We start from the raw sequence: 14,778 nt of genomic DNA on the forward strand, positions 1-14,778 counted from the left end.
GATCACTCCCTACAAGCAGGCAATGCTCCAAGACAACACCTCATCTTGGTGTTATTACCACAGGCGTTGGGGAGTAAATGCCCGCAAGTGCCTTCTACCCTTGCCAATGGCTGTTGGCAAGAAACATTCAACCCTACTGTGTGTATGGGATCAGTTGTCCCAATGAAAATTCCTGGTGGACACAGGTTCAGAGTTGGTATATTTCCACCCACTGGTTTTGACACACACCATCCTACCTCAGACCTGGAACTACAAGCAGTTAACAGATCCAACATTCCAACCTTTGGCACCAGAAAGATGAATGTCAAGTTTGAGAATCATCTCTACACTTGGCCATTTATTATAGCAGCAGTATACCAACCATTGCTGGGTGCAGATTTTCTTCAGGCTCATTCATTCCTCGTCGACTTAGAAGGGTGCCAGCTAATAGTTGGAACTACTTTTCAGACCATTCCTCTGGCAGACGCCTATACCCCTGCTCTGCGCCTTCAAACATTAAGTAAACCAACAGATGAATTCTCCAAGCTGTTGGAAGATTTCCCTGAGATTACTACTCTACAATTTTCTGCCTCCACTGTTACTCATCACATTTGTATTAAGGGCCCTCCTATCTATGCTAAAGAGCACCACTTGCCTCCAGAGAATCTGTGCTTAGCTAAGGAAGAGTTTTCCAAGATGAAGGAACTAAGCATAATTCATAGGTCCGATAGTCCCTGGGCATCTCCATTACATATGGTCCCAAAACACAATGGAGCTTGGTGACCTTGTGGAGATTACAGGTAGCTTCCTGGATCGTTATCCAATACCTCACATTCAGGAATTCTCTGCTAATTTGCATGGAGTGAAGGTCTTCTCCAAAATAGACTTGGTGCATGGCTATCACCAAGTACCAGTAGAGCCAGAAGACATTCCAAAAACAGCAATAATTACCCCATTCGGGTTGTTTGAATTTTTACGAATGCCATTTGGATTAAAGAATGCTGCTCAATCATTTCAACGGGTGATGGATGCTTTAGGACATGGTATGACCAATGTCTTCATTTCCCTCAATGACATTTTAGTGGCCAATAGGACTAAGAACATTTGGAACAGCTTCATGAACTTTTTATTCTTCTTTAAAAGTTTGGACTGACCATCAATCCATATAAATGTGGTTTTGGACAAGAAATGATTGATTTCTTGGGACATGAGATTATTCAGGAAGGAGTGACTCTGCTGCCATCCAAAGTTGAGGCCATTACCAAGTATTCAAGACCTGCTACAGTTAAAAGCCTGCAGAAATTCTTGGGAATGGTATATTTTTACTGTTGGTTTCTTCTGGGAGCTGCTTATACCATGAAGACTCTTTTTGATTTACTGTCTGGAAATGCCAGAACCATCCATTGGACTGTAGAAGGAAACAATGCCTTCTCAAAGACAAAAGATTTCCTGACTCATGCCATTATGCTCAGCCTCCCAGTTTTAAATGCAGCCACCGCCCTTTCTACAGATGCTTCCAGTACGGCTATAGGAGGTGCACTTCAATATGTTGACGCACAATGGAAACCGTTAGCATTCTTCAGCCACCATCTTTGTGAAGCAGAGAAGAAATACAGTGCTTTTGATAAGGAGCTTTTGGTCATTTACTTGTCTATTCGACACTTTTGTTATTGTTTGGTCAGCCCGACAACAACGACAATTATCATTCATTTCAGAGCTCTCCACAAAAATACTACATATTTCAGGAAAAGACAATGGAGTAGCTGATGCACTTTTTCACTCGGCTCCACTCGAGTTTTCATCTGTAGATCAAGGAATTGACTACACAGCTTTGGCCACGGAAAGAACATGACCATTAGATGAATGCTTATTGGACTGCAATCACGAACCTGCAATTGAAGAATGTCTAGTTTGGAGTTAATGGAAAACTACTCCTCCGTGATATATCAATGGGACACCCGCGCCCAGTAGTCCTGGCATCATCAACTCTGTGCATGGTCTCTCACATCCATCGATTAAATCGACTGTTTGTCTGGTTTTAGATAGCTTCGCGTGGTACGGTCTTAAAAAAGATGTTAAGCAAATGGTGAGGTCCTGCATTGCCTGGCAAAAAGTAAAGGTTCAGCAGCATACTAAGGCATCACTGCAGTCCTTCCTGGCAGTTACTCAGCGTTTTGCTCATGTTCACGCGGATATCATTGGTTCCGCTTCCTGGTTCAAGAGGATACTGTTTTCTTTTTACAGTAATAGACAGGTTCACTTGGTGGCCCAAGGTAGATGCTACTACAGACAATTGTGCTCGGGTGTTCCTCAGTTCCTGGATGTCTCGTTTTGGTTTATTTTGGATAAAGAGCTTTGGACTGTCTTGTCTAGCTTGCTCGGTACAAAAATTCATAATTCGAATGCCTATTATCCCCAAGTCAATGGAATGGTGGAAAGATTTCATCAACATCTCACGTCAGCCTTGATGGTTTGGTTAGAGGGCCCAAACTATGCTGATGAGCTGCCCTGGGTATTATTGGACATTAAAACAACACCAAAGGAGGACCTCCAAGCTTCATCTGTGGAGCTCGTGTATGGCACATTGCTGGTGGCTCCAACTCCAGCAATGATTGTAAGAAACTATTGAGCAGGCTAAAGGAGACTGTAGGGAAATTGACCCCTATACCACCATCATCATATAGAGAACATTTATTTTGTGCCTGAAGACCTCAAAAACTGTGAATATGTCTTCATCTGAAGGGGAATATTTGGTCAACCTTTACAAACGCCCTACGAAGGACCTTATAGGATACTCAGACAAACTAGGTCAACCTGTATTTTGGACATTGGAGGGAAGCTACAGTCTTTCACTATTGACGTTTAAACCAGCTTATGTGGACAAGTCTTCCTCCCCTTGCAGCAGCCAACAGTCCATCGCGAGGTTGACCATCTAAAAAACAGACAACTCTTTAGTTCTGGGGTGGGCCTGTGTAGCAGCACCATGGCAGTACTACAACTCCCAAGAGAGATTGAACTGGCCATGTGATGTCAGGCTATGATGACGTCTGGGCGTGTCGAGCGTGGGATTCTGGCTTTCAAAAGATTGCGCAGGTAATGAAGAGAAAATCCATTTGATTCACTCTAGAAACGCCTTGTGTGGTTATTTTGTCATGTCCACTGCAATTCCAGTAGCCACCCCCAACAATAAATATGCTGTTTTGAAAAGTGTTTGGGGGGTGGGTGGGGAAACAATCTATCAGGGACAAGTCTTAGTGGTCATGTCTCTGTTGCAGAGTCTGGCACTTGGACTCTGAAGGGGAAAGGAGAGCAATAGTAATTGGGAACTCACTACTTAGGCAAACAGACAGAAAGTTCTATGAACGAGAGTGAGGCTCCCAGATCATATATTGCCTCCTAGGTGCCAGGGTCAGGTATGTCTCTGATCGAGTCCACAACATTCTGAAGTGGGAGGGTGAGTGTCAGATGTCATGATACCAATGAAACAGGTAGGAGTAGGGATGAGGTCATGAAGAGGAAACAAAGGGAGTTAGGAAATAAGCTGAGGATTGCTGCCTGTGAGGATAGGAATAGGAAGTTGTGGCTGAACAGTTGGTACAGGGGGCAGGGGTTCAGATTTTGGATCATTGGGATCTCTTCTGGAGAAGGTTTGATATGTACAAAAAGGATGGGCTTCACCTGAACTGAAGAGGGACCAATATCCTGGCAGCAGGTTTGCTAGAGATGTTGGGGAGGGTTTAGACAAGTTTGGCAAGGGGATGGGAAGTAAAATGTGAAAGCAGAGAATAGGGTAGAAGGTGTAAAGGATGATGCAATGTGTTGTGTGTTTTTGTGAGGAAAGACAGGCAGGGAAGGAAGCAGAAATGTAGTCAGTTGGAGGGTTTGAAATGTGTCTATTTCTGATCAAGGATAATATCACAGCTGTAGAAAGGGAGGACACTGCAGAGGAATTGTGTACTGGGTCAGCATAGGTGGAAGTCAGAAATAAGAAGGGAGCATTCACAGTATTGGGAGTAGACTATAGATCCTCAAATAGCCCGCGGGACAATGGGGAACAGATTAAGCAGATTTTGGAATGTTGCGGAAATTACAGGGTTACTGTCATGGGAGACTTCAACTTCCTTGATATTGACTGGTCCCTCCTGAATGCAAGATGAGGCAGAATTTTTCAGGTGTGTCCAAGAAGGATTCCTGACACAGTACGTGGAGACCAGTCTACTCGAGGGGAGGCCATATTGGATCTAACCCTAACCTGGTCAGGTGATAGACCTCTCAGTGAGGGAACGGTTTAGTGAAAGTGACAACAACTCCCTGAGGTTTAAACATAGTTATGGAAAAGCAGTTAAAATGGGAAGTTCCATTGGTGAAAGGCTAATTACAGTGAAACGAGGCAAGAACTACAGAGAGTAAATTGGGAAAAGATGTTCATGGGAGAAAGCACAGAAGTAATGTGGAGGATGTCTAGGGACCACTTATGCCAGGTTCAGGATAGGTTTGTCCCACTGAGTCAGGGCAAAATGGTAGTAAATGGGAACTGTGGTTAACAAAACAGCTAGCTGCCTCATCTAGAGGAAGAAGAAAGCATGCATTAGATATAGGAAGCAGCAAACAGGAAGGGCTCATGAGAATTATTTGGTACGAACTTAAGAAAGGACTTAGAAGAGCTCGAAGGAGGCACGAGAAGTACTTTGCAAGTTGGATTAAAGAGAACCCCAAGGTGTTCTATGCATACGTAAAGAACAGAGGGATGACAAAAGTGAAGGTAGGGCTGCTTAAGGATAAAGGAGGCAATATGTGCCTGGAGGAGGAGGAGGTCCTAAATATTTCAGTATTCACCAGAGAAAAGGACCTTGGTCAAGGTGAGGTCAGAATAGACCAGCTTGTGTGCTGGACCACGGTGAGATTAGGAAGTGCTGGATCTTCTTAACAACATTAAGATTGCAAAGTCTCTGGGGCTGGATCCAATATACACCAGGTTGCTGTGCAAAGGGATGAAAGAGATACCTGGCATGTTGGTGATGATCTTTGCATCCTCCTTGGCCACAGTAGAGGTGCCAAGGATTGGAGAATGGCAAATGTAATCCCCTTGTTTAAAAAAAGGTAATAGGGAGAATCCTGGGAATCATAAGCCAGTGAGTCTTAAGTCAGGGATGTGCAAACAATTGGAGATGATTCTTATGGACAGGATTTATGAGCATGGTTTTGTGAGGGGAAGCTTGTGCCTCATGAGCGTAATTGATTTTTTTAGAGGAGGTAACAAAAGAAATTGATGAAGGTAGGGCAGCAGATGAGGTTGAAATGGAAGCAGGTTTGCTAGAGATGTTGGGGAACAGTAAGGAATTTGACAAGGTTCCCCATGAGAGAATCATTCAGAAAGGCATGGGATCCATGGAAACGATGGCTGTGTGGATTAAATATTTATTTGCATGTAGAAAGCAGTGAGTAGTAGGGGACAGAAAAGATTCTGCTTGGAGATCAGTGACCAGTGGAGTTCTGCAGAGATATGTCTGGGACCCCTGCTCTTTGTAACTTTTATAAGTGATCTAAATGAAGAAGTGGAAGGATGAGTAAGTAAGTTTGCAGATGATACGAAGGTTGGAGGAATTGTGGAAAGCGCTGAAGGTTGTCATAGGTCATAAAAAGATATGGACAGGAGGCAAGTTGGGCAGAAAAGTGACAGATGGAATTTAATCCAGATAAATGTGAGGTGATGCATTTTGGAAGGTCAAACTTGATGGCTGTGTACAGGGTTAATGGTCAGATACTTAACAGTATGGTGGAACGGAGAGACATTGGGGTCCAAATCCATACATCTCTAAAGATTGCTGCGCATTTGGGATGGTGGGCTTCATTAATATGGGGACTGAGTTCCAGAGTCGAGAGACCATTTGTGTTCAGTTCTGGTCACTTCATTATAGGTAGGATGTGGAAGCTATGGAGAAGGTGCAGATATTTACCAAAATGTTGCCTCGAATGGAAAATCAGTCTTATGAAGCAAAATTAGCAGAGATTGGACTTTTCTCTTGGGAGCAAAGAAGGATGAGAAGAGGTTTACAAGATTCTGGGAGGCATAGATAAAATGGACAGCAAGCACCTTTTTCCCAAGGAAGGAATAGCAAACACCAGAGGATATCTGTATAAATTGAAGGGAAGAAAGTTTAGGGGAGACACCAGGGATGTTTTTTTTTATATACAGAGTTCTGGGCACTTAAAATGTCTTGCCAAGGGTGGTGGTGGATGCAAAAATATTAGGAGCATTTAACAGACACTTAGACAGGCACATGAAGGTTACAAAGTAGGAAGGGTTTATTTTTTCGGTAGAAATATATAATTTGGCCTATTATCAAGGACTGAAGGCCCTGAACTGTACTGTAATGTCCTATTTTCTATAGGTGCAAGCCCAAAAGGCATTTAAATTTTAATACAAATGCTGAATCAATTAATTTTAATAGCACACCAAAGCCTGAACGAGAACTGCAATTGAACTGGAATGTGGAATTTATAATATTACGTCTCCAATAAATGTTTTGACAGGCCATCAGTGTTCTATGATCCATACATTCGGTCTGGAATGCTACGAAGAAGTAAGGAGTCACGCTGCCAATAGTAGGGACCTGTCAGTCATCGATGGGAGGAGAGAAAAAAAAAGTCCTGCTTGTAGAGGTTTCTGAAATTACCCAACCGACTGATGTGGAGCAGATATTTCATTTATTCGTTCAAAGGATGCAGACATCACTAGCATTTATTGCTCATCTTGACGCCTCCTCAGTCAGGGCAGTTAAACCCGTTGGAGTAAGATGGTAGATTTCCTCCCCCTAAAGGTCATTAGGAACCAATGAGGTTTCATGCCTGCCCTTCCTGTGACTAGTTTGTTTAATGACTTGAACTCGTGTCTGCCAGCTGCCATCACAGAACACTCCCTTACCTGCACCCAGTTGCCAGAAACAGCCACGCCTATCAATTTTTGCAAATTACGACTGAATAAAACCACATCCTCCAAAACACCACCAAACATGTACAAACAAATCAGATTAGGTACAAACCATCCATATTAAAAATACTCAGTACAGAACAAATGACAAAAATTTTCTTCATATGGAATATTCAGGTGCATTGAAATAATTTAGTGTGTATAAACCCAAGTATTTATTTACCTTGCATTCCTTCAAAGGGATGGTTTTGGATTGATTCCGGTTTGTATACGAATCAATATGCGACTGAAATTTTCGGGACATAAGAGCACCATCTTCCCAGCTGCACTCAGAGTAGGACAGTCCTTGCCACTTGCACAAATAGTCTGGATGACCAGAAGCAGACTTCTGGTTGGAGTGTGCTGGTCATGATAAAATAGGTAAATGAAGACAACCAATAATGTACAACTCAAATATTAATTCTTGTATGTGTGACCAGCTGAGTTTCTCTAGCATTCTGTGTATTTCACATTAATTCTTGTTTAATACTTTTTCAATAATACAATGTCAAATTAACAGAGATGTTGAATACTCTTAAAACAAACAAAATGCTAGGATTATTCCACTTTGGACATTTTGTATGCAGAAGCTATCAACATACAAGGACCTGAAATATTAACTTTTGTCTGATGCTGCCGGAATTGCAGCAAATGGTTTGTGCATTTAACAACTTTTTACATTTTTTTTTGCATTTCTACAAGAACTACAATAATTTACTTCAGAGTTTCAACAAAGGTTTAAGCAATTTGATCCACAGTGTTGACATTCACAAGAATCCTAGTCCAAACTAACATGCCTACGGTATTCCCAAACTCCTCTGATTCCTTTTCACCAATCTTTCCTTTTGACACCATCCCTGCTTTTGTCACAGCTTCAGAATGCTCTTTGGTTCTGATTTTAAAAAGTTTTTACAAGCTATTTTTTTTGCTTGTGTTGAATTCTTTAAATCAAATTTCTCTTCACAGAAAATCTAAATGTAGCATGTATCCTTCCTATGAAATCTCTCTCCTCGATGGCAATGCAGCTACTAATCCAGAAGCAGTGGAGACGTGTCTTTCTCCATTCTCTGCAAGATCCTACTGACCAACCATTAAACTGTGAATTGGGGCCAGCAGCTTTTTATTTATATTCAAGATCTACTTCCTTGGCCAAGAAGGCAGCTCCAATGCTTGGCAGCCCAAACCAAGAGAGTTGCAGGCATTGGGGGGAGCAACAGACTGAAGCAGGGCATCACAGCAGGAGAACAGCACCCTTGCTACTCCCACAGAGAGAAGGCTAGGAGAGGACTTTACAGGGTAGGAGACCATATCAACAGACCAGCTTAGAACTTGATGAGCAAATGCTTCATAACAGACTGTTGGAGACCAGCTCAAAGGAACCAGTTATCAGGACAAGGACTTGAGGGTACCAGTGGTGAAAATGGGTTCCCAAAGGGAGAACTGTTTGCTTCTTAATTGTATTAGGAATTCAGAATCAGGGACAGAGGAGGTTGATACCTCGAGCTATGGTTCAATGCCAGACTGGACAGGAGGCTGTCTTGTTACAGAGAATTGGGAACTCAGGATCTCATGATCCATTAGCTTCTTTTTAAGACTGCTGTTTTCAAGAATTTCTTAGCATAAATCAATATCCCATCCACACCCAACTCTTTTCCCATTCATATTTAAAAATCCTATTTACAGTGATATTGCAAAAAAATTGACTCAGCCAGAATCAAAGTTGTATAGCAGAGAAAGAGGCCATTGCACCATTCCAACCATGACTATCTATACTGATCCCTCTTGCCTGCATTAATTCAGCAATATCTCATACCTTGCTATTTAAGTACCCATTCTAAGGTCTCCTAAAAATAGTTAATGTTCCTGTCTTTTAAAAAAATATATTTTATTTTCCATTTGCGTCAAAACATATACAGTATTCATCCATAACATAATAATAAAAATGACACAAACGTAATATAGTTTGTATATATTTTCTAACCCCTACCCACCCCCCTATCCCCAAAAAAAGTAGGAAAAGAAAAAGCTTGTATAATAAACCTATATCTGTTAATTAATTAATTGCAGTTTACATTTCAATCTTAAGCCATAACTAATTAGGGCGGGTTGGATGGGGACGTGATGGACACTGCAGGTAAAGTCATAACAATAAAATCCATGTAGGGTTTCTAAACCTTATCAAATTTTTCTGATTGATTTTGTAAATTATGTTATTCTCTATAATGGTATACAATTTAAGAATTCCATTCGCCATCTATTCAACCCCACAATATCACCAGATTTCCATGTTACGGCTATAGATTTCATTGCTATTGCTACACTTAAAAATTTCTTTTGATAAATATCTAACTTCAATTGGGAAGTATCTCCCAATAAAATTACTCTGGGATCCTTCAAAATTTGCATCTTCAAAACTCGTTCCAATAAAATACTTATATTCTTCCAAAACTTATCTACTTTTTCACATGGCTGGGCTGCATGCAGGAAAGATCCTACTTTATTACATCTAAAACATTGATCAGAACAATTCGAATGAAGTGCATGCAATTTTTATGGAGCATAAGATAATTGATGTAGTGCTCCTGTCTTCTTCACTTTCTCTGGCAGCTCATTCCAGATAACAAGTGAAAAATTTATTTCCTCGAAACTACTCCCCCTCACCTTAAACCTATGCCTTCTAGTTTTGGACACGCCATGGGGAACAGACTTTAATTACCTATTCTATATAAGCCTCTCATAATTTTATTAGCATCTATAAGTCAGCTATCAGCCTCCTTTACTCCAGAAAGACAAGATCTAGCTAATTTAATCGCTCTTCAATCCGTCCAATCCAGGCAACACTTTTCAAAATCTTTTCTGCACTCTTTCCAACTTAATCACATCTTTCCTTTAGTATGCCAATCAAAACTATACGCAACGTTTTGTGCATCTGTGACATGACATCTCATTTCTTGTACTCCATGCCTCAGCCAATGAAGGTAAGTAATCCATATGCTTCCTTCACCACTGTCCACAGGTGTTGCCACTTTTAAGGATTAAACACATTCCCCAATGTTTCTCTGTACAATAATATCTCTGAGGACCCTGCTGTTCACTGTGTATGTCATGCCCTCATTCAGCTTCTCAAAGTGCATCACATGTGTCTGAATTAAATTCCATCTGCCATTCCTTTGCCCACTTTCCAAGACAATCAATATTTTGTTGTAACTTTAGACAACTTTCAACACTGTCCACTACATTAACAATATTAGTATTTCTGCAAACTTATTAATCATGTAATAACCATAACCATATAACAATTACAGTGCGAAAACAGGCCATCTCGACCCTTCTAGTCCACACCGAACCAAGTACTCTCCTCTAGTCCCACCTACCTGCACCCTGCCCATAACCCTCCATTCTCTATCCATATACCTATCCAATTTTAGAATCCTTCCAATAATTTTGTTATCATCAATACACAGCTGTAATTTCATGGCTTATCCCTGCTGCTATTTTTTCAGACTTCCAGTACCAAACCAGTGGTTAAATGAAGTTTTAGAATTCTCTTCCACGGCCCCAGCAATCTCCTCCCTTACTTCCTATAACATCCCAGGATACTCCTGGTCAAACTCCATGGATTCATCCATCTTTATCCATTTCACAACCTCCAATGCCTTCTCTTTCACAATGTTCATGTGCTCCAGGATATAAATGTTCCCTCCTCTGAACTCAAGAGTTTATGTCCTTTCCACAGTAAAGGTGTATTCTTTTAAGTCATCATCCATTTCTCACGGTTCCACACATAGATTACCAGTATGTTGATCTTTGAAGGGAACTACCAAATTTAAGGGCAGTTTCTTTGCTACTGTTATAAGACTGCTGAATGAAATTTATAATAGCAAAATTATGTTGTCTTTGCCTTGTATCACCCGACCTCTGTGACTATACATTTCTGTATGGTGTCTTACTTGTTGTACTATGTACAGGATGTATAGATGGACTGCTCACAGAACCAACTTTATCACTACATCTTGGTGTACATGATAATATATTTGAACTACTCTACTCTCTCCTTAGGTATCTTTTAACTCTTCAGATAGAATCTTTTAGGATTCTCCTTTATTTTATCTGCCAGGGATTTCTCATGTTTTCTTCATTCTCCACTAATTTCCTCCTTGAGTGTACTCCTTCCTTGTACTCTTCAAGGAACTTGCCTGCCTAACAGCTGTCTAAACCTGTGTACACCTTTTTCTTTACCAAATCTTCAATACTATTAACATTCAGGTTGACATACAAGCTTAGTTTGTACATCCCAGGGATTAAAACTAGAGACTTCAAACATGAAATGACAATTTTTAAAAAAAGTTTCTTAACTCATACCAACAAAATTCCATCCAAATTTGTTTTCTTATTTTGTTAATGACTGACAATATGTAGGAAAACGAGTTTAAAAACTGATGAAAATAATTGTTAGGAAGCTTCCAAGGAAACAAAATATAAGTACTATTAACAATAGTAAAGTTAAACCAGCTGGCATAAATATTACTGATAATAGGTCATAACTAGTTAAATTCTATACTGAGATCTATTCTTGAAACAAACTGCTAATCTTTTACATGCAAGTACATAAATTGCTTCTACAAGCCTATTCTATTAGATGCAAAAAAACTCTCAAATTGTTTCCACAAATGGTTAGTACAACGCCAACGAATGGGATTGAGGTTGCAATCCTGCACTATCTATAAGGAGTTTGTACATTCTTCCCTTGTCTGCATGGGTTTCCTCTGGGGGCTCTGGTTTCCTCCAATTGTTCGAAACCAACTTGGGATGTAGGTCAATTGGGTGTAATTGAGCTCATGGGCTAAAAGGGCCTGTTACCATGCTGTACGTCTAAGTTTAAAAAATGGCATTGCTATTGAAATCATAATGCTTGCAAATAATTTTCTTTAGATTTCAGCTGACTTGCAGCTCCTGACTTAACTGTTCTGGTACAATCATGACTTCTTTATCCTCCACTAATTTCCTCCTTGAGTGTACTCTTTCCTTCCTTGTACTCGTCAAGGAACTTGCCTAACAGCTGTCTAAGCCTGCATACACCTTTTTCTTGACCCAATCTTGCTTGTTGTATTATGTACAGGATGTATAGATGGACTGCTCACAGAACCAACTTTATCACTACATCTTGGTGTACATGACAATATATTTGAACTACTGTACTCTTTCCTTGGGTATCTTTTAACTCTTCATATAGAATCTTTTAGGATTCTCCTTTCTTTACTCTGCCATTTACCCACTGTTAACAATTCCCTCAAACAAAATAAATGAGATCCTCATGCAATGTCTCAACCTGAAACATCGACAATTCCTTTACCCTCATAGATAATACTCAACCCACTAAGCTCTTACAGCACTTTTTTTTTGCTCTAGATTCCAGCACCTATACTTCCCTGCGGCTTCAGAATAAACCCAATCTATTTTCCCAGTAAGCATTCAAGATATCAACAAGCATAATCTATTGAAATAAGATGCTGCTATCATTTGGGGTTCAAGGAGACCTTCACATAGAATGAACATAATTCACAATAAACTATTAAAAAAAGTATCCAGTCTTTGACATCAAGTTTTCATTGCTGCAGTTAAAAGAGACAAAATAAATGCCAATAGCTGAAATCATATCAGATTTAAAAGTCGTGTCTCTGACCATTCATTACTGCCTGACAACAGTAGCTTACATTGATCACAAGGGAAAATATCTTAATTTTGCCCTACTAGTCCATGCCGTAGCAAATCCCCACCCTCCTAGTCCCACTGACCAGCACCCGGTCCATACCCCTCTAGTCCCCTCCTATCCATGTAACGATCCAGTCTTTCCTTAAATGTAATCAATGATCCCGCCTCAACCACGTCTGCTGGAAGCTCATTCCACATCCCACCACCCTCTGCGTAAAGAAATTTCCCCTCATGTTCCCCTTATAATTTCCCCCCTTCAATCTTAAACCATGTCCTCTAGTTTGAATCTCCCCCACTCTTAATTGAAAAAGCCTATCCACGTTTACTCTGTCTGTCCCTTTTCAAATCTTAAACACCTCTATCAAGTCCCCTCTCAATCTTCGACGCTCCAGAGAAAAAAGCCCCAGTCTGTACAACCTTTCCCTGTAACTCAGACCCTGAAATCCTGTCAACATTCTCGTGAACCTTCTCTGCACTCTCTCTTATCAACCTTAACTAAACATAATCTAATTCATCAATACTGTGTCAATGAAACTCAGTAATTTATTCCAGTACAATCAAAATCTACTGGACAGCTGATCAATATTATGATGTAGGTTGAAAGATGCATTATATTTGAAGTCAGAGGTTGCAACTATTTATGAATTCTTACCAATTATTCGTTCCACCAATTGATATTGCCTGTGCAAATCATCGACCAATTCCTGTTGACAGTTCAAGTATTCTATATCTTCAGGAGATGCTGTTTTCAACCTACAAGGTTAAATGTTTCAAAATTATATTTTGAGTAAAATTAAACAACAATGAATTGAAGGGAAAGTAGCTAATCTTCCATTTAGTATTCATTCATTTCCAAATTGTTTTTCTAATTTTATACTACTGCTGATACTACATGGCAGAAAAATTACTGATGTTTTTCCTCACCATTCTGGGAAAATACAGGAATGTGAGGATTTATGGGCTTCCATAGTTTGATATAGAAATCCTGATACTGTCAGTTATTCTACATATCACTGCAAATATGTTCCAACTGACAAGAAAACCAAAATGATGCTAACTTGAGATAAGTGACCACTACCTTCAACTTTTGCACTACATTATTCAATAGAGAATTTCAGAGAGACCAATGAAACAAGGTTAAGTCACGTTTTTTTTAACGTAAATTTCTCCAGTGGCAGAAGGACAGACCAATGAAAAATTTAGTCTTCCGTGCAAGTGCAAAATCGGAGGATCACTGAAGTTAAATGTGCACCTTTCAAAACAGAGAACCAAGGCACATATTGGCTCGGGTTAAAGGTGAAACCAGAGTTCTGTTTCTAGAAATGGCAATAATAGTACTTTAAGATGAACATGCTGATGGATGTACTCAAATAACTTCTCTCCACTTCTCCCAGGCAGATGAGTGTTTAGAAAACATTGAAAGAACATAGAACATTACAGCCCATTATATTGTGCTGACCAACTCAACAAACTAAACCTTCCCTCACACCCATAAACCTCCAATTTTCTTGCATCCATGTTCTTTCCTTACTTCTTAAAAAAACTCATTTAGGCTCGTGAGGCACAACCTACCTCACTCAAAACCACACTATCTCTGGGAAGACTATATTTCTCCAAATGCTCGTAAATCCAGTCCCTAAGAATCCTAATAGTTTGCCCACCACTGATAAAAGACTCACTGGTTTATAATTCCCAGGATTGCTTTATCACTTTTTTTAAACAAGGGGATCACATTGGCCATTCTCCATTGTGGCCAAGGAAGATGCAAAAGATCACTGCAAATGCTGCAGCAAACTCTTCCATCTCTTCCTGATGTAACGTGGGGTATATCCCATTTGGCCCCAGGGACTTGCCCATCTTATGTTTTTAAGAAGATCCAGCACTTCATCATTTTTCATCTCAGCATACTCCAGCAAACAAGCTTGTTCTATACTGACCTCACATTGACCAAGGTCCCTCTCTCTAGTGAACATTAGGACATCCCTATCTCCTCTGGCTGTGCAAATACAGAAAAAAAATAAAAAATGTTCAAAGTAAGAGTCCTCAAATGAATTTTGATTGACTCTCTTGTTTAAGAGTCTGATGTTGGAGGGGTAGCAACTGTTCCTGAACCTGCT

The 14,778-nt window shown here is 40.2% G+C and overlaps 1 protein-coding gene across 3 annotated transcripts in view; it reads right to left on the reverse strand.

The window, feature by feature from the left end:
- chd1 (chromodomain helicase DNA binding protein 1) overlaps window positions 1–14,778 on the reverse strand; it is a 196,369-nt gene that overhangs the window by 71,800 nt on the left and 109,791 nt on the right. For all 3 annotated transcript variants that reach the window (XM_069892317.1, XM_069892325.1, XM_069892309.1), the window contains 2 exons: window positions 13,314–13,414; window positions 7,134–7,312 (listed from right to left, as the gene is read on the reverse strand). In XM_069892317.1, the coding sequence (XP_069748418.1) occupies window positions 7,134–7,312; window positions 13,314–13,414 (280 nt within the window). The remainder of the gene's footprint in view (window positions 1–7,133; window positions 7,313–13,313; window positions 13,415–14,778) is intronic.

The sequence above is a fragment of the Narcine bancroftii genome, chromosome 1 (genome assembly GCF_036971445.1).
Source record: "Narcine bancroftii isolate sNarBan1 chromosome 1, sNarBan1.hap1, whole genome shotgun sequence".
NCBI lineage: Eukaryota > Metazoa > Chordata > Chondrichthyes > Torpediniformes > Narcinidae > Narcine > Narcine bancroftii.